The sequence below is a fragment of the Protopterus annectens genome, chromosome 12.part0 (assembly GCF_019279795.1).
Source record: "Protopterus annectens isolate FY-2018-M chromosome 12.part0, PAN1.0, whole genome shotgun sequence".
NCBI lineage: Eukaryota > Metazoa > Chordata > Ceratodontiformes > Protopteridae > Protopterus > Protopterus annectens.
In genome coordinates, this window is record NC_056746.1 from 576,543,335 (window position 1) to 576,570,546 (window position 27,212).

The 27,212-nt window shown below is 42.5% G+C and overlaps 1 protein-coding gene across 1 annotated transcript in view; it reads right to left on the bottom strand.

Moving 5' to 3' along the window:
• Nucleotides 1-27,212, bottom strand: part of PMS2 (PMS1 homolog 2, mismatch repair system component) — a 531,246-nt gene that overhangs the window by 406,760 nt on the left and 97,274 nt on the right. The window contains exon 4 of the mRNA XM_044089714.1: nucleotides 5,752-5,854. Within this exon, the coding sequence (XP_043945649.1) occupies nucleotides 5,752-5,854 (103 nt within the window). The remainder of the gene's footprint in view (nucleotides 1-5,751; nucleotides 5,855-27,212) is intronic.

The window sequence follows — 27,212 nt, forward strand, 5'->3', positions numbered from 1 at the left end:
AAAGTTAATTACAAGTTTTTTTAATGATTATTTGATCATTATTGGTGTATATATATCTTGTTTTTAGAGATGAATTTTATCTGATGAAGTCTGTGGACGAAAGCGGATAATAAACGAGTGTACGCTATTTTTTTCTATTATCCTTGACTGTGGTTTATTTTTTGGATTTTTGTTTTTATTTTTGTTTTTCACTCTTACTTCTAGTAGGGGCAAGAGGGTATTTATGAATATATTGCTGAATTGGTTGACAACTTTGTCTAGGGATAGAGTTTTGAGTGAAGAACAGTTGACCAATTTTAGTATATTATTAAGTGTCTCATGATGAAAGTTAGATAGATTCCAGGTACATTTTTGTACCATGTTTTGATGCTTTTTAGCTGGCGAGTGATTTCTCTACTGGTGCAAATAAGGTGATGGTCACTAAATAAGGTGATGGTTACTAAGGGAATTGCGTAGTACCCCTGAGATAGCACATTTGTTGGGGTTGAAGACAAATATCCAATCAAGGATAGAATTTTTATCATTTGCTTTGTTGAGTCAAGTCAGGGAACAGATCAGCTGTTTGAACCAATACAAGTTAAGACTAGTAATTGGGGTGCTAAATATCACAGATAACCTGGTCAGTGTTAACATCATGTAAAAATATAGTTTCCATACAAATATTTATAGTTATCCATCAAAGAATTTCTTCTAATAAGCTAATACTATTGTCTGGTAGTATGTAGAGGGCAAATAAATAAAGCTTTTTATGTTTATTAACAATGAGTAGCCGCAATGGTGCAGCGGTAGCATTGTCGCCTCACAGCAAGAGGTTCTCCCGTTCGTTTCTCGGCTGGAGCGCCTTCTGTGTGGAGTCTGCATGCCCTCCCCGTGGTGGAGTGGCGTTCGAAAGACATGCATGAATGGGCGTGCCTTCATTGAGGGCTGGGCTGGCACCTCGGCACCGTAAAAATCTACTGCCAATCATTAGCGGACCAGAGTTCCACTGTGGTGACCCCTAACCGGGAAAAGCCGAAAGAAGAACACTGAGAGCAGAGATATGAAGTACTGCATCTTGGAAGTTTTATATGTTATTTTTGAAGTGTGAGAAACTTTTAGACAGTTACATACAATTGCAACTCCTTTCCCTTTTTGTGTAGTCTGTCACATAAAATTATACTGTAGCCAAGGGATACAATTTCAGAATCTTTTATATGGGGTTTTAGCCATGTTTCGGTAATGACAGTAATATTTGGCGAGTATTGAAAAAAACATGCTTGTAGGTCTTTAACTTTGTTTAGAATACTATGAATGTTAATGGAAGTAATGAAAATGTTCTGGTGTTATTTAGGACTTAGGGGCAGAGGATGGTGGAATGAATAAGGGCGAAAGGCTGGGGTTGGGATGGATGTCACCCCAAAGAATGATTTTAGTGGACAGTGGATTAGGATTAGTTAAATAAAGTATATGAATTTATTCCAGGTTATGTCAAAATGAACTGATTGCTTAGATGTTTTGTATTTGAAAAGGCTGGACATTATATAAATTTGAGGAAACAGACATGAAGGAGGGTTTAGCCCAAATATACGTAGGGTGGCTGGTAATGTGGGAGTGTGAATAAAGTGTGCGAGTACCATGGTAGGTAGTAAGTTGACATGAAATGAATAGTAGAGATGTGACGATGCAAAAAGATAACATGGTAGATACAGAGGACTATGGAGCAGCTAATTGGAGATTATTGTTTAACGAAAAGGAAAAGGGAGGAAGATGAAAAACAGATGAGAGCAGAAATTATTTGCTAGAGATTCCAGGCAGGATAGTCCCTTGTTATGGAAATGGAGAAAGGTGAAGAAACGTAGACTACACAGTGGTGTGATACAGTGAATTAAAGGAAGTATTAGGAGAATGATTAAGTGGGTGATGTGTATAACAAAAGGTTTGTGGGCATTATGTTTTCTGCCAATATTATGACGGGAAAGGAAAGGTAATATTGAACAAGGACTTGCTGAGGAGGAAGAACTGAATATTGTACAAGGAGAAAAGGAGAATAAAAGTATTGCTTGTAAAGTAAGAACAACAGAGAAGAGTAAATTAAGTGAGGAAGTAGAAATGAGTTAAGTATGCAGGGAAGGTGACATAAGATTATAAAGGGTTTGTGTGAATGCTACTGGATAATAAGGTAGTAGCAGAGACTGGTGAGGCTAGTAGGAAGAGAAGAGAATAGGAATGAGGAAGAGGAGGTATGTTCAGTGTAATTGTAGATAAGGAGGGCTTGAGTGACAACTGGGGGTAGGATAGGGGAGCATAGTGAACCTGGGCATAGCAAGGGAGAATGGAGAATGTTGAAACCCCTCACAGATGGAACAATTAGCCCAAGCAAAAAATTGGTAACAGTGGAGGCAAGGGAAAGTTTAAACAGCAGTGTGAGTAGTTTTGTTAAAGTAATGTGAGTAACTCAACAGGACAATGGAGCACAGAAAGTTTTAAAAAGTTTTTCATGGGCAAGAAAGACATACATATCAAGATATAATGGCTTTAACAAGCCTGAAGTACATTAACACATGAAATGTCCTTTTTCTTTAGCAATAGCACTGGCTGCAAGTTCCGTGGGTTCCGTGGCACAGATGGTTTGAGCAGCTTACCTTGTGGCAGTCTTATGTATTGTCTATACTGAAAAATAATTTTGCAGGCTGTTAATCCACGCAGTAGTACAGAGATCATTTTATGCAAAAAGATGGAGAAACCAATGACTTTCAAGACTAGCAGTAGCAATCTTGCAAGCCCTGAGCAGTTACGTTCCTGTGTGTGTGGTGGTGGAGGGAGCTGTAGAAGTACTTAAACTAATGACAAATAATTCTTGTGATAATGTCTCTCTCTCTCACACACACACACACACACACACACACACACACACACACACACACACACACATTTTATTAGTAACTGTGTAGATGGTCTAATCCAAAGAACAGTTTTCAGCCATTACACAGGCATGATGCAAAATACAAAATGTTTTCGAGTTTACACACAGTTAAATGCAATGTTTTGAGGAAACAAATGGTTAAATATTACAATAGTACATATATCACATGATACACATTTTAAGTAGAAGGAGTCTGTTAGATGCAAAACATGGTGCAGCTCTTTGTATGATTTGCAATTTGGCTTGGTGACTGTGATAACAGTTTGTAGATAATTTTGCGACTTAATTGTTATGCCATCAGATTCATTGAAATGATATGAAATACACTTGCACACATAATTACATAAATAAATACTAGATTAATAAAATTTTAGGTTCTATAATTCATAATGTTTTGAACAGCACTGTTTGTTATCTAGTGCATTTATAACAGTGGGATTTATTTTTAAGCTTTAAGCGTTTGCATAATTCTTTCTTAAATTTGGGTTGATATGTTTAAGATCTTAGTTGTATTAGTGATGATTTCGTTCAAAACGTGCTATTTTTTCTGAAGCAGTTTCACAGACTGCCTTGTTAAATTTAAATCAAAGCTAAAAAGAGAGACGGGCACACAGAAATGGGTTCTTTGTCAGTAAACGCAATCACTGAAAATTAGCAGTGATGTCATTAGGCTCACAGAGCAGCACATAATCCCCTTACAGTGGGCCACTACATATCAAACATGGTGACTGTGCTCAGAAATCTTGGAACCATTACTGGTGAAAATTTTAAATTTGACTAAAATGTGGTATACACAAGTCAGCAAGTTTTACTACATAATACATAACATTCTTGTAATGCCTTCAGAAAGACAGCAGGACTCGTCTGGTTTGGTCAAACCCATACTAGAATATACCAAGGTGCTTTGCTGTTCTTCACAAACAGACTTTACTCAGTTAAGAAAGGGAATAAAAATTCATTGGTAGAAAAATGTATACTCTAGAACATAAACATAGGAAGAGAATCAGAGGTACAAAGGCCTATATTTCATTTACATAAAATCCTGCTTACAATAGTGGTATCTGAATTAAATCTTTACTTGTGAGATTTTCAAAATGTGGAACAACTTGAATGAGTTAAGGTATTCAGATTCTCTCGCTTTTTTTTTTTTTTGAAAAACACAAAAATGCTAAATATGGATAGCAGCAAACATACATGAAGCAGGGCAAGCTTACAAGGACATTGGCTGCAAGCTTGAAACCAAGCTATGTAACTGTCCTATTGCACAAGAGCTACCCCAACAGGCTGTCAGGTACTGTGCTAGTTCACACAATGCAAGTACCCTGCTCCTCAATGGGTAATGACGCATCAATACCCCATAAATAGGGAGAAAGGACAATGAATTACATCAAAGTAAGCTAGTGGTAACCCACTCCTTCCCTGTTCTGTTCTTCAGGTCCCCATGTAGGAACTTCATTACAATATTGCAAAACCTGTAATGACAGTTTAAATACAAATATAGGTATTTAATACACAGAGTAGGAGTCTAAAGAGAATTTTTTAAAACGAAGAAAAGGAAATGAGGGAAGGAAAATCTGGCACGGTGAGCCTTTAATAGGGGCGATAAGCCTTGGCTAACCTGTACCACAACCTTTACTACTAATTAGTAAGCCTATTCCTCACACATCTAGTTTTAACAGTTCTTTTTAGTAGAGTATGTGAACTACTTTCTCACAGCACATTCCATTTCTGTTTTTTTCCTCAGCAGCTAAACATCACTAATGTTTTCCTGGTAAACAAATGTTAAAATAAAATAAAAAGAAATAAAATAAATATGTACCACAAACAGTAGTTATTAGTGGCTTCCCTTATCTACATTCCCAAACACTGACTTTCTCACCTGGCCTAGAGTCCCGTAACAGGTAATCCACAGTGTCAGAGGGAGAGCAGATAGGGGCATCTCAGTTGGGCACCCTCCCAGTTACTAGGTGGAGAGTTTGAATTTTCATTAACCAAGTTAACCAATACTCTTTCCCCTCGTCCCAAAACTGCAATGAATACGAGTGATGTGCAAACTGAGACTCCACTGCAGATACCTGCTGAATTTTACCCCTGCAACCTATTTTGTTGCAACATCCTCTGGATTTCAATTTAGTGACCTGCCACACTTTTAACCCCCATCCATATATACTACCCCTCCCCACACCACCAGAAAGAGGGCAGTTGCTATAGTTGCTTAATCCTTCCCTCCTTCCTGGCTTTCTAGTTCTAGGTCTACTGATCAAACCCAGACAGGCCTGCTCCGTCTACACCAACAAGCTAGAATATACTTTTTCATAAATTTTGAGAAAAACTGAAACTGAAAAAATACACATTAAAAAGATTAACTGATCCTACATTCGGAAATCTCATCTGAAGTTGAAATCTGGTACCAATGCCTACATACAAAATTACTTAATCGAGTGCTTGAGCTACACTCACAAGTGGCAGGAAATCAGGTGTTCTCTATGCCGTTTAGGGCAAATCATCAGTTGAATAAGCTGCAATAGAAAACATGGCATTGCAGTAAAAAAAGTTATTTAGTAAAACTTAAAATGACAACAACATTCAAGTCAAGGTTATCTTAACTGTTACAACATATACACCTTACTGTCGAAATCCCTGGAAGCAGGAATGGCACACCTTACCTCAAAATGGAGAAGAGTTATGTATAAAATAAAAACACACAATCGTTGCAATTCTATTGCCTAACAGTAATGGTCAGAGAGTTGTTGATCTCTAAGAAACAGTAGACTGGTCATCTCCCACCAATGTCTTACAAAACAATGCTAGACTACCTGAAAAAAATGGATCTGTAATAAGAAGCCTACCTTAGTGCACAAAGTGAGCTTAGAGCCTCCCCTCGAAATCCAAAAGTCTCAATATGGACCAGATCAGAAAAGTCTTGAAGCTTGGATGTACAGTGTTTCAGAGCTGCAATAAGCAAAACAATTTCATAAACAAAGAATGTAATATCACCTTCTAAAGCATTTGCAGAATAAACAGAATTACTGTGTTGTCTGTGCTTTGCTATGACCATAACAGATACAACAGGACTCTTAACTTTCCAAATTCTATACTTCACACTATTTAGACTTCAGTTACAATACCAAGCTAGCAGAAATCAAACATTCCAGAAGTCTTATAGTCTGGATCATTTGTTTTTACTCTTGACTATCAGTAATGCTGAATGACTGACTGTTTAGCATGGCTCATTTGCATGCAAACACATTATGCACATATCTGTGCCCTTCAGATAAACACTAGATAAATCTGTTCCATCAGTGCTGGTCTACAAGTGTAATATTTCTAGAACAATATACTCAGGGTATGCTGTTGTGCCATGGTCCTATCTGCCTGTTTTGCAATTTCTCATGTAATCTTTTTATGTCCAAAGGACAACACCATCATATGACAGAATACAACTATCTTTGCTAATGTCATTTAATTAAATATCAGTGAAACTACAACTCAATTTGCCAGTATCGCAACCACTGTGTGTCACATACTGGGATTCTCACGACTAATTATCAAACCTAATACAGTTGATAAGAAATCTGACTCTGCTAATGCTGAAGAGCAAATTCTTGCAAAACATCCAAATCACTTTGTAGCAGCACACAAAAAGTAGCCATTTGAGTGATCACAACCCTATCTGTGCAGTTTAAAAATGCAAGCAGGCATCTTCTCCATCAAGAACAATCAATATATCAAGCCTGAAACAATCACTGGATGTCACTCCTTTAGAATTGAACCAAACTGAGTAGAAATGCCTTCAAACACCTCTAGGCATTTCTCTAGGATCATTCTTGAGGCTCCTATCGGTATCTAGTTTTGCCTGTTATTAGTTTACAAAAAAAGAAGTTATGTCTTACCATAATGTTCCATTTGTGTTGTTGATATTCACTAATCCTTCCTTAACTGTGGGCTAGGTTCTGAGCCTCGGAACAGACTTGGCCGTTTATTTCAGCTCGCGTCTTCCAAAATTCTCGAGCTAGGCTCTATCCAAGATGCTCCTCTGTAAATTACCTCAGATCAAGTTTGCCCATAATAGTGACAGACAAAAACAATAAATAGGAGACCATATCTGATTCCGTATTACAAAGCAAGTCTTTAGGGATATTCGTTCCACTAACAGTCTTAAGCAGGGGGAAGGAGGGGGAGTGTTAAGGATTAGTGAAGATCGACAACAGAGATGGAACGTTATGATAAGACATAACTTCTTTTCTGATGTTTTCAATCTTCATGTCATCCTTGACTGTGGAACAGATTCCCTAGCCACCTGAATCACGGGAGATCTTATGGAAGATTATTCTGGAGCAATATTGAACCAAATGATGCACGTCCCCTAGAGACCTGGTCCAGTTTGTAATGAGTAATACAGGCATGAGGAGATGCCCGTGCAGCTGCTGTACAAGTGTCGTCTAAAGTAGCTCTGGCATGAAAAACTGCAAAAGCTGCTACAGCTCTTGTTGAATGAGCTTTCACATGACTTGGTGTTTAAAGTCCCTTTGAAATATAAACAAACGTAATGCAATCCCTAAAACTAGCTATAGTAACCTTAGAAACTGGGTTACCTAGAGAAAGTGAGGAAAATGCAACAAACAGTCGTTCTGATTTCATATCATCTTTAGTTCTGTGAAGGTGAAAACATAATGGTCTGTGGATGTCTAATAAGTGCAGACAGTACTCTCCCTTACTGGAGTAATTAGGGAAAAAGACTGGTAGATGTAAAGTTTGATTGATATTAGATTCTGAAACAATTTTCAGCAAAAAGAGGGATTAGTTTTAAGAGAAACCCTGTCCCTGTGAAATATTAAATAGGGAAGCTTATAGGACAAAGGTTGAATTTCTGATACTCTTCAGGGTGAAGTGATAGCTATCAAAAACACAGTTTTCCAGGTCAAAAATTTTAAGTCACAAGTAGCCGAAGGTTCAAATGGGGATAAGGTGGGACACTGTAGTACCAAGGGTAAATCCCATTGAGCGCTGGGTTCTTTAATGGGGGCTTAGCATAAGGGTTCCTTTCAAAAAGGCCTTGCACAGTTTATGAGAAATCAGTGAAGACCCATCAAAACCAATATGGAAGTTGGACATTGCAGCTAGATGTACTCTAATAGTGGAAGCTGAAGAGCCAGACTGATAAAGACAAGTCAGAAATTCTAAAACTTTATCCGCAGGAGCTGTGTAAGGGTCTATATTACTGTCAAGAGCCCATCTAGCAAATTTTTCCGATTTACTATGGTACAGTTTTCTAGTTGAAGGCTTGTGATGAGCTAGAATGATCTATCAACCTGGTGATGTAAGAGAAGAAAGCCTGGCAATCCTGGGAATTGGAAAAGCCATGCAGTAAGCTTGAGATGCTGGAGATTTGGATGAACCATTCCTTCTGGATGAGATAGCAGATCTGGAGCTGGGTCAAGAATTTAGAAGTTATGTACTCACCATAACGTTCCATCTGAGTAGGTGTATTCATTTGTCTGCAACCTGTGGGTTATGGATCCGATATCGGATCCGAACCGGCATGGTTTTACCAGCTATGGATCCAAGCTCTCAGCTCCTCCCCTCACCCATAATGCCCTGCTCTACCCTTATGACCTCAGATCGAGTTTGCCAACAGCAAAAAAACACCCTGAAAAGGGTAACACACCATATGCAGGAAACTGAAAGGCCAGGGGATAGGCGGGATGGTTGCAGACAAATGAATACACCTACTCAGATGGAACGTTATGGTGAGTACATAACTTCTAAATCTGAAGTAGGAGATTCATTTGTCTGCAACCTGTGGGACAGTGTCCCCAGCTACCTGAATCTTGGGCGGCCATCATGGAAGGATATTCCGGAGCACCGTGGAGCCAAATGATGCTCTACCCCTAGATGCAAGATCCAACTTATAGTGGGAAATAAAAGTATGAGATGAAGCCCATGTGGCTGCTGCACAAATATCATCTAGAGGAATCCTAGCCTTAAAGGCTGCCGAGGTAGAAACTGACCGGGTTGAATGAGCGTGTACACTCTCCGGTGCGGGCCTTCCTGAAGCTTGATAAGCCAACAAGATACATTGTGAAATCCAACGAGACAGAGAGACTTTAGAAATTGGCTTGCCCAAATTAAATTTAAAATGAACAACTGGTCGGATTGCCTATGACCAGCCGTCCTGTTTAGATAAAATCTAAGTTGCCTGTGAACATCTAAGGAGTGAAGCTTATATTCACTTTTGTTTTCATATTTAGGGAAGAAAACAGGGAGGTTAATGGATTGATTAATGTTTGCTTCAGAAGCTACTTTAGGAAGAAAAGACGGGTTGGTCCTGAGGTAAACACAGTCCGGATGAAAGACCAAGTAAGGAGGTTTAGCTGATAATGCTTGGAGCTCTGAAACTCTCTTGGCCGAAGTAATGGCTACTAAAAGGGCAGTCTTGAACGACAAGAATTTGAGATCTACCGTAGCCGGTTCGAAGGGAGCGGTCAAAGCCTGGAGAACTAAAGAAAGGTCCCAGGAGGAACCGCTTGCTTTACAGGGGCCTGAGAAGGAAAGTACCTTTAAGGAAAATTTTACACAACTTGGCTGACATGAGTGGATTAGAGTCATGACCAATGTGATAATGTGAAATTGCTGCAAGTTGTACTTTGACCGTGGAACTGCTAGCACCATCGTTAAAAGAGTGGTCAAGAAATCAAGCACCAACGGAGAGGAGCAGTGAAGGATTCAGGCCTTACGCCCGCCCACAAAGAAAACCGTTTCCACTTGCTACGGTAGATTTTCCTAGTGGATGGTTTATGAGCTGCCACCAGGATCGCCTTAACAGGGACGAAATACGGGAGTCCTGATCAAGAGTGAAACTGGAGCAGCCAAGCGGTCAGCTTCAGGTTGTCCAGGTTCGGAGGAGATAGGCAGGATGGATGAGCTATCAGATCCGGATGGGATCTAGAATCCAAGGAGGATTCACCGAGTGAGACCTTAGGAAGGGGAACCAGATCTGTCGAGGCCAAAACGGAGCAATGAGAATCATTCTGCACCCCACCCGAGACGCTTTCTGAAGAACTTGGAGCATCAGAGGCAAGTGGGACTAAGCATAGAGAAGACCGGGTGGCCAAGCAGTCTCTTGGAGAACCTCCTGGAGGAGGTATCAGAGCGAAAAAACTGTCGCACTTGGTGTTTGAGGGAGAGGCAAAAAGATCGCAAGAAGGAGTTCCCCACCGTGCGAATATGCGTTCCGCTACTTGAGTATTGAGAGACCACTCGTAAGGGGTCAGAATGGTGCGACTGAGCTTGTCCGCCAGGATGTTGGACCGACCCGGAATGTGCGTTGCTATGAGAAAGCGGTTGGTGGAGATTGCCCATTCCCAAACCCTCATGGCTTCTCGACAAAGAGGGTAAGACCTGGTTCCTCCCTGCTTGTTGATATACCAGACAACAGACATGTTGTCCGATTGAATCGCAATTGTTCCCAAGGGAAGAAAGTCTTGAAGTGCTAGCAACACTAAGAGCACCGCTCTCATCTCTAGGACGTTGATATGCAGTAAGGTCTCTGAATCGTTCCACGTGCCTTGGACGGTCCGCCTGCAAATGCCCGAGGCGGAGGCGTCCGTGGTCACCGTGGCGAGAAGACAAAATGGGCGGCCTCTGTGGAGATCTGGGGAAGCCACCACAGGAGGGACCGCTTGCAAGCCTTGCTGATCGCAATGGGATGATGCATAGGAAGAGCAAGGTAAGACCACTGTACTAAGAGAGTCCACTGGAGGATGCATATTGAGTCTGGCGAGAGGAAGAAGTGCTATAGCAGACGCCATGGACCCTAGAGCCCTCAGGACCAACTCCCGTACTGGATTTGAGTGGAGAATGGCCCGCACCTGGAGCTGCAGATTTTGAACTCTGTCCGCAGTGAGGAAGGCTTTTAAACTCCTTGTGTCTAACCTGGCCCCTATAAAATCTATGAACTGTGAGGGTGCTAGGTTGGATTTTTTTGTATTTATAGTGATGCCCAGACTGGGAGCAAGATGGAGAAAGGAGTCTCCAATAGTACTAGATGCCTTGTTGGTGTAAGGAGCCAGTCGTCCAGGTAGGGAAAGACCTGCACCCCCTGAAGCCTCAGGTGGGCCGCTACCACTGCTAGTACTTTGGTGAACACCCTGGGGGCTGTGGTGAGACCAAAGGGAAGGACCCGGAATTGGTAGTGACTGGCTCCCAGCCGGAAGCGGAGAAACCTCCTGGAGCGCCTGTCCATCAGAATGTGGTAGTACGCATCGAGGTCTATGGAGCACATCCAGTGATTTTCTCCCAGAAGGGGGAGAATAGAATGCAGAGTGACCATTTGGAACTTCTCCTTGGGAACTGCCAGGTTCAAGAGAGAAAGGTCTAAAATTGGTCTTAGATCCCCCGTCTTTTTTGGCACTAAGAAGAACCTGGAGTAGAACCCTGATCCGATCTGGTCTGGGGGGACGGGCTGGATGGCTCTTTTCTTTAGCAGATGGCCAATTTCTGCCAAAGTGGCCTCCCTTTGACCGGGTGGAACGTCTGGGAGGGACTTCAATTTTGGTGGGTGACAAAATGGGATGTGGTATCCTCTGGATATGATCTGGAGAACCCAGCGGTCTGATGTTATGGACTCCCATGCCGCTAGGTGCTCAACGCCCTACTGCCTCCAGAGGGAGCAGCCGGGCAACCCTCAGGGTTGCTGCGCGGCCGCTCAGAGAAAGGTTCTCTGGACCCGGTTCCTGGGAGCCCCTCTGCCTCTAGGGCGTTCTCCCTGTCCTCCTCTGCCACGGAAGGACTGGTTGTCCGGAGCAGGCTGAGATTGCTGCGACTTCCGGAACCACATCTTCTTCTGACCCTTTTGGTTCCTAGAATAGGGCCTCTGGGGTGCAGAGGCGGATTCGATGGCAGACAGCATCTTCCCGTCCTTCTCGCCTGGGTCAAAGTGTCGCGAACGGTTTGCCAAAGAGGGCAGAACCATCAAAGGAAATGATGCTTTGAAGGGCTCTGAGAAATCGCACGGAGCCAGGCCTGACGTCTAGTGACTAGACCTGCCCCTGCGGCTCTAGCGGCGCCTTCCGTAGCATGGGAGAGTAGCCGCATAGAGGTATTGGAAACTGATCTAAGAGTGGCCATGCGGGTGGAGTGCAGTACTTTGTCCTCCTCCGACATGGACTCTGGGGGAGATGCAGCGTATTCTTTAATGAGATCGCGCTGCATCCTAATAACGGTGCCAGGTAGTACAGGTCGCTGAACTAAACATCCGCTTCCCCAAGCGGTCCATCATCCGAGACTCCTTGCTCGGGGGATGGACTGAGGGGCTCTCCTGAGCCAGTTCCCTCTTGGTGGCTGCCGCCGTCAACATGGCATCTACCGGAGGCCCCTTACTCCAATGGGCACGGTCAGACGGTGGGCTGAGGATCCTGTCTGGCCTCTTCGGGATTGGCTCCATGGTGTCCGGTTCCTTCCACGCCCTGGTGGTAATGAGGTCCACCAGGGGGTCGGCAGGAGGACACCCAAGAGGTAGACGGGCCCGCTTCAAATGCCTCCAAGAACACGGACTCGTCCGAGGAAGACTTGGGGGCAGACCACCCCTTGACATTTCCATGATGTCTCCAAATGAGACATCCTCGGGGTGACCGTGGGGAGCCTTCCCTTCCTCCAAATCCGTGTCTTCCGTGAGAGACTCGGGAGTCAATGTGCCTCCTTAATGCTTGCGAGGAACATCCTCTGGGGGCTGTCAGAGGACTCCGAAGCAGCAACTCTGTTCCAAGGGAACAGCTTGGGGCACAGAAGCGGGCTGTCCCAAGGGCCGGATGGTGTAAGCCTGACCCAGTGCAGAGGGAGCGGGACGGAGCCAAACAAGTGCCAGGGTCCGAGACCCTCAACAGGGCCCTCTCCACTACATCAAAGGCACCAAAGGATCCGACAATCGGCTCCCTGGATCGGGCGAGCGCGAAGTGCTGCTTTCCGAGATCCGAAGGGACGACAGCGCTCCGAGCACTGATCCCCGAACCCGGTAGCGGGTCGGAGAAGGAGCAATCGGCGAAAAGGGGTCGAGCTCCCCAGAGGGCACTCCCATCTGCATCTGGGCCTGGATGAACCTTCTCATCATCCGGTCCAGATCAGCATCCGTTGATCTAGGCTACCGAGGTAGGCCTTGAATGCCTCCTCGATAGCCTCGGTCTGGTCTCCTCCTCCTCAGGTCCCGTGAAAACACACTGGAGACCGGAGCCGAGGAGGAGGAGATCCAGCCGACGTGGAGCCGGGGCCGAAACAGAGGTCTCGCCGCTTATGGTGCTTCTCCTCCGGTCTCTTTCTAGCATCCTCTCCTCCGAACCTGGGCGGGAGGTTGAGTCCCAGGAGGAGGAGGGGAGCGGAGAGGGGTCGGAGCCGAGTCCGGCGGCAAAAGGCCCGCCAAAACAAGCTCCTTCTGGGGTTGAACCCTGCACAAATGGAACATCCAGATGTGAGGTGTTCAACCCCAGTGTGGCCATCAGCTGGGGAAAGCTTATGCCACACGAAATAGCCTTGGGCTGCTCAGACATCCCAAGCTAAAAATAACAGTTACTAAACTAAGGTAAGTAACTAAAAAACAAAAAATCACTCACAGGCCCAACACACACAACCAGCGAGGAGGGATATAAAATTTAGATTAAACTCTAAAAAAAAGTAAAGATACAAAAAGGGGAACCTACACTTTCACACAAATAAACCAAAAAATTATTTAAATTTTACAATTTAAACACTGAAACTATCACTTAGCTGGAGAGCTGGAAAAACAATCTGGTCACCATGCGCGGCAAACGAGATCTGAGGTCATAAGGGTAGAGCAGGGCATTATGGGTGAGGGGAGGAGCTGAGAGCTTGGATCCATAGCTGGTAAAACCATGCCGGTTCGGATCCGATATCGGATCCATAACCCACAGGTTGCAGACAAATGAATCTCCTACTTCAGATCCAATGTTTCTGAAGTAGAGGAGGCCAAATGAAGGGAAACTATACATGTCGAGGCCAGAACAGGGCAATGAAGATAATTATGTTCTTCATCCTCTTGGCTTTCTTCAGAAATTGACATATCATAGGAGTCGGAGGAAAGACATACAGAATACCAGGGGGACAATTGTGGGGAAGAGAATCTCTGGGTGACTCCCCCGGAGGTGGGATTAGGGCAAAGTAACTGCTGCAATTATTGTTCGGGAGGTGCATAAAGGTTGCAGCGAAGTTGGCCCCAGTGCCAGAAAATCTTTTCCACCACTGTCAGATTGAGAGACCACTCGTGAAGCATCAGGATGGTTCTGCTCAGTTTGTCTGCTATCACACTGCAGTTCCCCAGAATGTGCATTGCTGTTAGAAAGCGGTTGGAAGAAATCGCACATTACCAAACTCTGAGAGCTTCCCGACAAAGCAGATAAGATTTTGTTCTCCCTTGTTTGCTGATATACCAGACTATCAACGTTGTCCATCTGAATTGCCACTGTTCCCAAGGGGAGGGCGTCTTGAAATGCTTGCAGCGCGAACAGCACCACCCTCATCTCTAGAACACTGATGTGCAAATTAGCCTCCATTTGGGACCAAGTACCTTGGGACTGTCCTTCCCAGATAATGCCCCCCACCCTATCTGGAAACTATCTGTGGTCACTATGGCTAGGGGCTGTGGAAGGAGAAATGGGAGGCCCAAAAGGATCTTGTTGGAATGGAGCCACCAAGACAGGTCTTGTTTGCAGTGATTGGTGATCAAAATGTGGTGGGCCATCGGTTGAATCAGTAATGACCATTGGGAGGCCAGAAGTCATTGAAGAATCCACATGTGATATCTGGCCAAGAGAACTAAGGTAATAAAAGAGGCCACCATCAACCCTAGCGCCTGCAGGATGAGTTTCACTGGAACATTTCTGTTCTGAATAATACTTGTGATTTGATTTTTATGAATCTTTCTAATGGAGTGATGCTAATCCTGTGACCATGTTTAACAGGCTTCCGATAAATTCCAGCTGTTGAGTGGGTTCTAGATGTGACTTTTTGTAATTTACTGTGATGCCTAAGGTAGTGCAAAGATGAAGGGTATAATCTCTTGGCCTTACGAGCTGATGCCTGGTGGTAGTGGTAAGGAGCCAGTCATCAAGAAATGGAAAAACTTGAAACCCCCAGCAGTCTCAGATGAGCTGCTACCACTGCCATGCATTTGGTAAATAGCCTGGGGGCTGTAGTGAGACCAAAGGGCAGTGCTCTGAACTGATAGTGACTGGCTCCCAGCTGGAAGCAAAGAAATCTTCTGGAGCGTTTGTTCATTTTTATGTGATAATATGCATCCTGAAGATCTACAGAGTACATCCAATCGTCTTTTACCAAGAACGGAAGTATTAACTGTAGCGAGACCATCCAGAACTGGTTTGTTGAACTGACTTGTTGAACTGGCTGAGATCAAAAATGGGTCTCTAGTCCTATCTTTTTAGGCACTAAAAATAATCTTGAGTAAAATCCGGATCCTTTCTGGTCTGGGGGGTACTTCTTGGATGATTCTTTTGTCAAGCAGTTTTTGAATCTTTACAACTACTGCCTCCCTGTGACTCGGTAGAATGTCTGAAGTATTTTTTGTGTTTTCGGATTGGTTGCAAGGGGAATGATGTAACCTCTGGAAATGATCCCCTGCACCCATATGTCCATAGTCATTTGTAGCCAGGAAGATTAGTGCAGGGATAATCACCCCAGAATGCCTCCAGAGGAAGGCAATCAGGCCTCCGTTCAGGAGCGCTGGTAGGCATTACCAGAGAAAGAATCTCTGGACTCCTGGTTCTGTGGGCCACTTCTAACTCTGGAAAAGTGTCTTCCATTGTTACCTCCCCCTCTGCCCCAAGAGAAGTCTTTGTCGTGTGAGTCCTAGAAAGGCCCTTGGGACTTTTTGAACCATAGCCTTCAGGTAAACAGATTCCTCTGAGAAAGGCTGAATAGAGGTAGAGCTACCCCTCTGTTTCAGGATTTCTAGACTGTCCCCAAAGGAAACATCATCAGTGGTGACTTAGGGGATCCTTCCCCTTCATCGAAATTGGCAACCTCAGTGAAAGACTCTTCAGAGGAGTCCAAGTGCTTCCTCTTGCACTTTTTCTTCACAGGTACATCCTCAGTGGGATGGTTCAGAGAAGTATCCGAAGAGGAAACCACCAAGGTAGGTTGCTCCTAAGGCTTTTGTGCCCCCTGTCCCAGGGATGAGGCTGGAGGTAACTCCGGTCAAGCTGATAGGGATTATACTTGGCCAGACAGGGGTGGCAAGGACTGTGTGTCCACAATGGACAAAGCCTTCTCCATGACCTGAAAGGCTGCCCCCCCCCTGTAGAGGGATTGGAGCCTGGAACCGAAATTGACTCCTTTGGAACCATGGTCCTACCCCACACTGAGGAGGCCACCTCCAATGCAGAAGGCTGGGTCGAGTTTATGAATGCCGAGGCATAGAGGGGCATGGACGGCTCTGAAAGAATTGACGCCGAACCCTGTGTCCCTCGGAACAAGAAATGAAGCCCCCGACCCAGGGAGGTCTCCGGTTCCGACAAACTGGAAGAGCTCAAGGCGATCCTCGGTTCCAGAGTCTGTGATGGTGTCAAAGAAGGACCGGGTCCGGTGTCAAGTTGGCTTGGAAATGAAGATGGACACAATCCTCTCACCATCAGGAGCTGATCGACCAGTCTTATAATGTCTGATTCCGAAAGACTCTTAGTGGACCAAATGGAATAAAACAGAGGTAGATCTGGGTGGTCTCGGTTCCAAGAAAGGACTGGGCAGCCTATCAGCAAAGAGATCCACTGGGGGCGAATATGTGGTCCTTGGTACAGATTTGAAAGTAGACTGCTTCAGCATTGATAAAGCCACTGGTATCAAAGCTCCAGATGCCTGTTTTGAAACTTTTGTAGAGGTGGAATTGTCCATGCCTATTAGTGCCGAGGAAGATGTTGACACCATAGGTTGTTTGCTCTGTTTCTTGGGTGGTTCTGAGGAGCTTCTCGGAACCGAATGAGGTCTCTTTTTTTTGGCTTGGAAGAGGACAAAGAAGAGGATAAGGAACTGGCTTCTGTTCTCGGAGCAGATATGGCCTCTTCAAATTCATCTTTCAAAAGTCCTTTTAAGATTAATTTGTTTCTCCATTCAGTCAAAGTCCTGGAGAAGAAACCATGACAAATTGTGCAGTCCTCCTGGATGTGGACCGCACCAAGGCAATAAACGCAGAATACATGCCCATCAGAACTGGGCATTTTTTTTGCACTTTTGGCACCTCTTGAAGTCAGGTGCCCTTAGAAGTCTTGTCAGGCATGCTAGAGAAAAAAGGCCTAGCACACACACACACACACACACACACACACACACACACACACACACACACACACACACACACACACACACACACACACACACACACACACACACAGAGGAAAGGAGAGGGAGAACTCAATAAAGGGTTCTCTTTCTTCTTTCTTTTTTTTTTAGATAGAAAGGAGGGAAAACGGAAGAAATTACCAGCAATGGTAATAAGAAATACCGTAAAGTAAAGGAGAGAGGGTACCAACAATGATACAAAAAGGACTACCTAATGGTTGAAAGGAACAAAGAGGTAAAAGACTCACACCCGCACTAAAAGTTAGATAGAGGAGCGGGTAGAAACAGTGAAGAAAGACAACGGAAAACTATATAAAAAAAATGACAGAAATATAGAAAAACGTACAGTAAATACAGACAAAGCTCGAGAGATATATCAGACACATCTGACACAATGAAGCGGCAAATAAGATCTGGGGTAATTTATAGAGGAGCATCATGGGTAGAGCCTAGCTCGAGAGTTTTGGAAGGCATGAACTGAAATAAATGTCAAGTTGGTTCCGAAGCTCAGAATCGAGCCCACAGTCAAGGACGACGTGAAGATTGACAACCTCAGATGAAATATTTAAAATCTGTCCCTATTGTTAGGCTTTTGCCCGCCCGTCCCCCCACCCCCATTATTTTTTGCTTTGTTCAGATTTTTTGTACTAAGACAATGAGAGGTGCTCACAGTGAAGATTCCTTACAAACTGTATTAAGGATTTTTTCTTAAAAATCATGGTAAATAATGTTGAATTGTACTGTACCATGTGGAAGAACAGCAGCAGCAGCAGGGCTACCCACCCAGTGGTGTAAACCTCGTCCCTAGAGGACTGACACTCAACCTCATATGCAAAAGTGAGGAAAAGGGGGTTGTGAATTCACATTAATAATTTTAAAACTATGTGATGTACAATCTAATGACCTCACCTTAAAGCTGACAAGACGGGCAACGCAAATGAATTCCTGACTTCTGGCTAGTGCAAGTAGAGAAAGATTAAAAGTTGCTCATTACTTTTACATTCTTCTAAATATTTTAACACCATACAACACAGAAGTGCTTCGACTCATAAAAAAATCATAGATGGATGAACAAAATGCTGCAGACATAATATATGTCACACGGTCTCCTTCTAATTCAAAGGGTATGAAGCCACAAAACTCTGGGCTAGGCTTATAAATGCCCTTGGGCAGATAGCCTAGTATGAACCTATGAACCTATGAAAGGTTAACAAGATATTATAAGCTGCTTACAAAACATTACAAAAAGTAGTACGTACTGTGTTATTGAGACTTATAAAATTCAGATTAAGACCTAGACTCTAATAAATGTAAAGATTACTTGTGCTGAACAGTCTCCCACTGACATTTCTTTAGTAAATGCTTATAGTTCTAGAGGCACGAACAAGTGAACAATGAGGATAAAATTTTATGGCGTCAAAAGGCTCAGGATGCATTTACCACAAACCGCCAGAGCTGCACTGGAGAGAACACCAGATATGGACTGCTTTGTAATTTGTTTTAATGTTGTCCTCTTGCTCACTGTATAAAATCAGAATGAACATTACACACAAAATCAATGTTTAGCTTAAAAGAGTATTTTTAATATTCATCTAAATACAACATATTTATAGTGGTGCTGCGGTAGCATTGTCGACTCTCAGCTAGAGCGTCTTCTGTGTGGAGGCATGCGTGAATGGGCGTGCCTTCGTTGAAGGTTGTGCGTCAGGGCTGGTAACTCGGCACGTAAAAATTCACTACCAAACATTAGCGGACCGGAGTTCCGCTGTGGCGACCCCTAACCGGGATAAGCCGAAAGACACAACAATCCTTCTGCTTTTGCATAACCACATTTAGAATTAATGTTGAATGGCAATACTTTTGCATGATCACATATAAAACAATATGCCAGTCAACATTAATTTAAGTGCTCAGCATTTTCATATCTGCTTAAGCCTTTCCTAAAAAGGTCCAAGCTTTGCTATCCTTATTATTTACTTATTTTATTTAATTTACTTATTTTTGACCCAGTTAGTCCCACTAGGCATGCAACATATTTTTAAGGGAGACTCAAAGTATGACCCATAATTACTAGGGGAAATTTGACTAGGAGATTTGGGATATTCCCAATTATTATTTTTTAGCAATGAAAGAATGGCTCCATAACTCAGAATAAATAGTAAAGCCACCACTATTAATAACATTATCCATACTCTCTTTGATTAATTGCCACAGAATCTTTAACATCCACCTAATCTACCACCATCTGGGGCAGATAGGACCTCTTTTTAACATCTCATCCAAATTATAGCACACTCAGGAGTGTAGCACTTCCTATTAGGCAGAACTGCTATGTCAGAACTGGAAAATGAATCCAAACACCTGCTGTGAAAACTGAATTCATAGTCTTCTGGTAACAAACACTGATGTATATTCATTAGTATCCTAACCCTTTTAAAGGTATCAGACAATATTGTACACCTGCAGCAACCATCTACATTCATGACTCTAACTTAATCAACGTGTTCACAGCTAGAGTACACACAGAATTAGTCAAAGTGAAAGATGAAGCTACATACCAAGACAAAAGGCATGGAACAGTACTGCCTTTTATTAATATTTTATTAATTTTCAGCGTAAAATGTAGTAAATGTTGAACATTGCACAAAGACGATAATAATGTGAGGAACAAGGAATTTATACCCATATCTGTGGTGGTGGTGGTGCGGTAGCGTTGTTGCCTCCCAGTAACACGTTGTCCTGTTCGATTCTCAGTTAAGAGCGTCTTCTGTGTGGAGACGTGCATGAATGGGCGTACCTTCATTGAAGGTTGTGCGTCAGGGCCGGCATCTCTGCACGTAAAAATCTACTGCCAATCATTAGCGGACCGGAGTTCCGCCGTGGCGACCCCTAACCGGGAAAAGCCAAAAGACAACTTATAACTGTATACCCATACAAACCTCTACATCAAGTGAATACAAAACTAGTACACAAACCCCCAAAATAGAAAATAAACTACCATATATTTTACTGTAGGAAATGACAGTTGTGCTATCAATAAGAGTTCATTAGCAAGTGCAAACAGGAGATTTAATACCTACAAATAGACTAAATAAACAGCTTCATATAATGTATTAGTATAACTTAAGTAAACTTTCCATTTGTAAGAGAGTGTCTCAAGTTTATTTGTAAATGTATGTGCCCTCAACCATTTAGTCACACTAAACGAAAACATTCACACCTGTTACTGCTTTCAAATTGGTCTAATGAGTAGTAATATAGAATTTAATTAATGAAGTTACGGTTATTAAAACAAATAAATTGTTATTAGTGGAATTACAATCAAGGCGGTCCAAAATGCCAAATTACATTATAATGAATTATGCCAATTTAACAAATTTCCAAATATTTTACACAGAGTTGCATGTCCAGATAATTGTACACTATATTAGCTTCCTCTACAGCACAAGAAGTACAATAAGATGGAAGCTAAAAATAAGTGTTTCTTGAATGAAGCATTAATCATCATGGTGAATCATGTACTAAGTGTAGAAAGATTTAGTGAAAATATGTTACCATTCTCAAATGATTGACCAATTCTGGCCCAAACTGCATGAATTTCATGACAATTTTTACAATACTAATGTTTGCTTTAACAAATGCCAAGAGACAAATATGCCATAAACTAGTGCCTGAAAGTGAAAACAGGAACTGCAAGTTTGTTCTGCAAGAGGCAAGCCCTTGTTCCCCCAGTGTGTGTATGTATGTGTGTGTGTGTGGAGGGCAAACATCATGGCCACACCAACTCTAAGATGGCAGAAATCACCCCAAGCAAAGGAATAATTGCTGGTGCAATTTCTAAGTGTGCACCGGCAGTACTTTATTATATAAAACAGCGATAGTTGCTGTGTTCCTCAGTGTGTTGTGCTTTTGGGCAACTGACACTCAGGGAATTTCACCTCATCCACATGTGAATAAACCACTGAATACATCTTATTCTCTGCAGGGAATATATGGAAAACATTGATTTAAGACTGGGCCATATAATGTTAAGAGTGGTAGTATATTCCCCTCTGCAACCTTACCTATCACAACTTTTTTTGCTTATTCAAAATCCTTTATAAAAGTCATATGCAATACAAATTTCAGAAGTGAAAAGTAATGCTCATTAGCTTAATGACTGACAAATAATACAATAGGATTAACAGCAACAGGCTAAAATAAAGGAAAAACATTACTAAGTTCAAGAGGTTGATTAGATTACTAATGGTTGCAATTAGATCAATCAATATGTTTTGCAGTTTATGCTTGGTAAATATAGTCTTATTTAAGATTGGTAATCACAAAGATATAATATTTTTTGTTTTTATTTTATGCAAGTATTAAACCAACCCGGAACCCAAGTGCTTTACTTGGATGTATTTTTACCTGCTAAAGAACTGTTCCTGGCCTGGCTAAAAGCAAACAAAGACAGAGGTCCCATAATTAAGACCTGGTAATTTATAAGTGGATAATCTATTACAGCTAATAAAAACTGACTTAGGTGACCAAATTAATTTTATTAGCTGCGTATGTAGTTGAGAAAATTCTGACAGGTGGAATTTATATTAAAACAAATATGGGAAGATATGCATTTGAATAATACAAGTTTCTGAGATTAATAAATACATTTCACTGCTGACCATCTTACTAAAGGGGCATTCATAGACATCAGTGAAAGCATGCAGCACTTTCTTGCTCCAAAAATAAGAGGGCACAGATAAGTAGCATTTTATAGAATCATATAAGGCTAGTAAAACATAAGGCTAGGGGAAAGCAAAATGTGATTCATTGGTTTCAGATGTGAAATGGCACAAGCTGCTGTGGCATTTAATCATAAAGGCAAACTGCATGCCAAAAAACGGTAGAACAAGGCACACAGCATTTGCTTATCATTGATAGTGATCACCCCTGTGCGTGATATGGCTGCACGTGCACTGGAAAACATTACAGGCAGAGGATAACCTCACATCAGCTGACACACTTACAGGTCCATGAATGGATACATGTTAACAGAAACATTACATGGATAATGACAGACATGAATGGTCCACAGACCAAGGTACATGAACTACTTATCATACAAATTGTGGATATCCTAGATATTTTGCAAGCAACAACTTGAAGAATATTTAGGACATTCCTCAAATACATTGCTTCCACATATGATCAACACATTTGCTTTCCCAGTACAAGAGAAAGACTCACCATCATGTATTCTTTCTATGATATCACTTACCTTCCCCAAACTGTTTGGAGCCATAAATTGCAGCTATGAGGAAATAAAGGCCCCACCTTACCCCACTGACAGTAAGAGGAACGGATACCATTCAGTCAACTACCAAGTAGTAGGGGACATGCAGGAGCTAATAAATGTATGCAGGTAGCACCCGGGCAAACCCCATAATTCCCACGTATAGTATACCATATCACTTGCTTCCTACATGAAGGCATCACAGATCGCCAACAAGTAGGTAAGTCCCTGGAACAGAGGTGCACCTACATATCCACAGCCATATACCATATACATAAGACATAAAGAAAATTAAAGATAGGAGGAGAAAGTGAGTTGGGGTTAATGTACTGCAGTTTATGCACACAGGCTGATGATACCTGTATGAAACACTCAAGGGATGCCAGAACAGCTGTACAACATTGTCATTCTCAAACTATAAATGTTGCTGAACGTGTCTTGGGGATCACTGCAGCGTGCACCAGCTACAGCATGCCAGATGTAAGTGTCATCCTACATAACATGATCAACCAGAAGCAAGCAGGGCCAAGCAGTATTTTTATAACCCTACAACTGTGCAGCAGCATGACCCACAATGAACCACCTCAGTGTCTACCTGCAGTGACTCAGATGCCAGCAGCGGCCTCACCACATACCTGCACACAGTGTTGTGCACAATACATGGCAGTGCAAGGTAAAGAGGCAACAACTACTGCACCTCCATGGGCCTTGACATGTACAAAATGGCAGTGTGGTCTCACACAAAACAAAACAAAATGATACGTGCAGTGTTATCCAATGGCTATGCTGGTTAGTGCAGCATTGAGTCATATTATATGTCAGACATTTGCACTTGCATAATAAAAACAGGACAGTGGTTTATATGTTCATAGGTATATACTAGGTTAATGACCACTAGGGCCTATATAAGCCTAGCCATGCACTTCAACCCAACCCAAATGCATCCCCTTGTAACATGTGCATCTTAAATAGTGACGGGGTATGTTAGTTAAGAGGCTGCTAAAAAGTTATGTGGAAGGGATATTTTAGTTAGGTAATGTTTACTGTCAGCCTTTGTCTATATGAGACATGGGGGCCAGCCCAGGGATGAATTTGCAATTTCTCATCCAGTGGTGAAGGTTAGTTTCTATAAGTGATTTTTCACAGAACAGAAAGATTCCTGACACTCAGAAAAAGACTCTGCAAAGAGAAGCAAGTTATCTAAATATGGAAAAATGTGGATACTCTCTAGCCTGTAATGACCTATAACTAGAGCTAGACACAGTTGATAATCTTGTTGCAGTGGACAGTCCAAAGGGTATAGCAGAGAACTGATAATGTGATCCAGGCAAATAGAACCTTAAGAAAATCCTGAAGACTGGATGAATAGGGATGTGATAAGCATCTTTTAAAGCTATTGTTAAAAGGAAACTTGAATGAGAAAGAAGAGGTAACAGGTTGTGAAGTGACATAACTTTGAATTCGTGCAATATCACAAACAGGTTCATAGGTAAGTACTAGGCTATCTGCCCAAAGGCATTTATAAGCCTAGCCGGTATGTGTTGGATTTCTCCTTAGATTAGTTCCCTGTGCCTATGTCCAGCACAGCCACTGAAGTGGTCCCCGGGGTAAACGTCCTGTTTTCCATCCACTCGTCAAGGTTTCTCTTGAAGAGTGTTAATGAGGAGCTCTGCCTAATGTAGATTGGAATCTTGTTCCAGAGCATGGGAAGTCTCTGGGACAGGAATCTATCCCTCCAGCACATCCTATTTATTGTTGTGGTGAGGTTTAGATCCCTAGAGCGTGTGGCTCAAGGGGATATGGTTTTCTTTAGGTGGAGCATGTCCATCAATTCTGGGTTGGACATGGCCTTGTAGGTCAGGCAGAGATTACCTCTGAGAAGGCGGTATGCAACAGAGTACAGCTTGAGTTTCTTCAGTTGAGCTGCATAGGGCATCTGTTTGAGGCCAGTTATCCTCTTGGTGAGGTACTTCTGTGGTCTTTCCAGCTGTTGAAGATGTCTTGTAAGGTACATCCCAAATGGGGCATTGTACTCTATGATGGGTCTGATGAGTGATGCGTAGAGGGGCACAATGACCTCTTCTGATCTGGATACAAACCCTTTTGTGATTAGGTGGGCCACATATAAAGATTTTCTAACTACTTTGACAATGTGATTATCAAAGGAGAGATTACTATCTACCTGGGTCCCCAGATCCCTTATTTCATCTTCCTTATTTAGGGGGCTACCATGTATGTGGTAATTTGTGGGTACTTTGTTTTTTTCCAAAGGGGATGACTATGCATTTTTGGCATTTAGCTTGAGGCCATGGTTTTGACACCAGGTATCTGTCTCAGTGAGACCCTTTTGGAGGATGTATGTGTCAGCTGGAGAGTCAATTATAGCCCCTAATTTGGGAGGGTGGCCTAATGGTTAAGGTGTTTGCCTTACAAACACAAGGTGCAGGGTTTGAGTCTCGCAAGGGATAATTTGCTAGGCTTACAATGGCTCGCAAGGGCAGTTAGCTTAGTACTAACCTATGAAGCTATGAAGCTATGAAGTTGTCTGCAAACTTGGTCAGCCATAGTCCTCCTGTGCTTGCCTGTACCTCTGAGAAGTATATGCCGAACAGGAGGGGTCCTAGGACTGAGCCCTGGGGAACGCCACTTGTAACCGGTTTAGAGTCAGACCTAGTTCCCACAACTCTTACCATGTGAGTTCTGTCCATGAGCCAGTTGGCAACCCAACTTGTGACGTAGGGGTTTATGTTCAAGCTGGTGAGTTTGTTTAGGATAGAAAGATCCAAAACTGATCTCAATTAATTCTTTCTTTGGCACTAAAGACATCCTTGAATAAAATTCCTACCCCATCCTTGAAGGAGGAATAGGTCCTATCACTCCCTGGGATGGAATGTGATGAAGGACAACTGGAAACCAAAGACGCTAGTTAGGAGGATGAGGAATTACTCCTGGAAAGGACGAATTTCCTCCCACTGCCATCTGTAACTTTGCTGAATGATCTTCAGGATCATCTGTTGCCAAAGCGAAAAATGGAGATTTAGACTTTCTGGAAGAAAAGAGGGGCTGTCAGGGTGGGAGGGGGAACAAAATCTTTTAAAGTGTCATTATAACTTATCACCTGTCCTTGGTGTTGGGAATTTTCAGAATTCTTCTTGAAACCCACTGGCCATTTCTTCTTAAAGGTCTGTTTACCTGTATTTCATTGAGACTTTTTTTTTTTTTTTTTACCAAAATCGGATGAGCAGTTAAAGAATCCCCTAAAAACTTGGAAAAGGAGGGCTGAAAAATCTTAAACTCCCTGTATCAGCTTACCCCATTCATCACACATTTTGATCACCTCTGCAGCAGAGAGGCCAAAAACTAAATCTCTATACAAACAAGAATTAAAATCTCATTTTAACAAAATCTAGGAGGTTCTGATAATGCATCCACGCAAACCACCTCAAAAGAGCACCAGTGGCCAAAGCCATGGAAGAAGTATCAACACAGTCACACACTGTATACAATGAGTAGTGATTTGAACAGAAGAAATTAAATAAAGCAGATTTTTTCCTCACAAGAAACTGCAGATAAACATTCCTCATATTGTCATAATTAGTCACAATAAACCTTAACATATGAGCCTGATAATTCAAACTTCTGAAAATCAAAATTGAAGAAGTATACACTTTCCCCCCATACTTATCAGAAAGAATGGGACTGGAATTAACTAAGTGTTTAGCAGCAGAAGGATTAATTAAAGCTATAGCTGCTGAATCAGGATTTGGAAGAGTGTACAAAAACTTAAAAGACTGAACTTTATGCATTTTATCTGTTTTTTTAGGAGCAGCTAGCTGTCAGGAAAATTGAAGGCATTAAAATACACATCCTCCAACTTGGATAAAAACTGGAGGAATAGAGGCAGGTTCTGGAAATTCATTCTGTAACCGCTCATATACGGTTCTGAGGGACTGAGAAACATCTGTTCTCCAAGTGAAAATGCTGGCACATTCTAGAGATAGTCTCAGAGAAAGAGGAATACTCACAGGAAGAATCGGAAACTGAGATCTCCTTTGAGTCTGAACCAGAATTCTGCGGAGAATACTCTGTATTTGTCCCTTCATGCTCATTTCCAGACTCAGAATCTTGAATCTCTTCAGGAAAGGAGGCATCCCTCTTTCTTTCTACCACAGACTACTTTACAAGAAGGATCAGTAGCCTGAATTAAACCCTAAGCCATACCCAGTAAACTACTCCTGTATAAGAAAAACTGAAAAGGAGTAGATAGTTTTCTATATTTCTTTTTGACAGGAAAACTGGGACCAACAGTGTTACTTATAAATGGCAGCAGCAGCTTCCCCTGGTATAGGAAGAACATTTTGACAAAACAGCAAAGTCTTCCCTGTTCTCTCTCCTAGGACTGACAAGACAGTTTCTCCCTTGCTCACTGAGGAGACCCCCAACTGCCACTGAGGACATGGCTAACCACCAGTCCATAGTGGCTGTAGGTGCTGCACCAGAGGGATTCAGGGTAAAAGATGAGTTATCTGAACTACAACTAATGGCCACAGCAATCATCCACCTGCAGGTGAGGCAAACTGCTAGCCTGTGTGATGTCAAAGGCTGTTTGCTTAACTTTTTGTTTTTTTTTTATGGCTGAAAGGAGGACTGATAGATTGTTCCACGGCCAAACCAAAACTG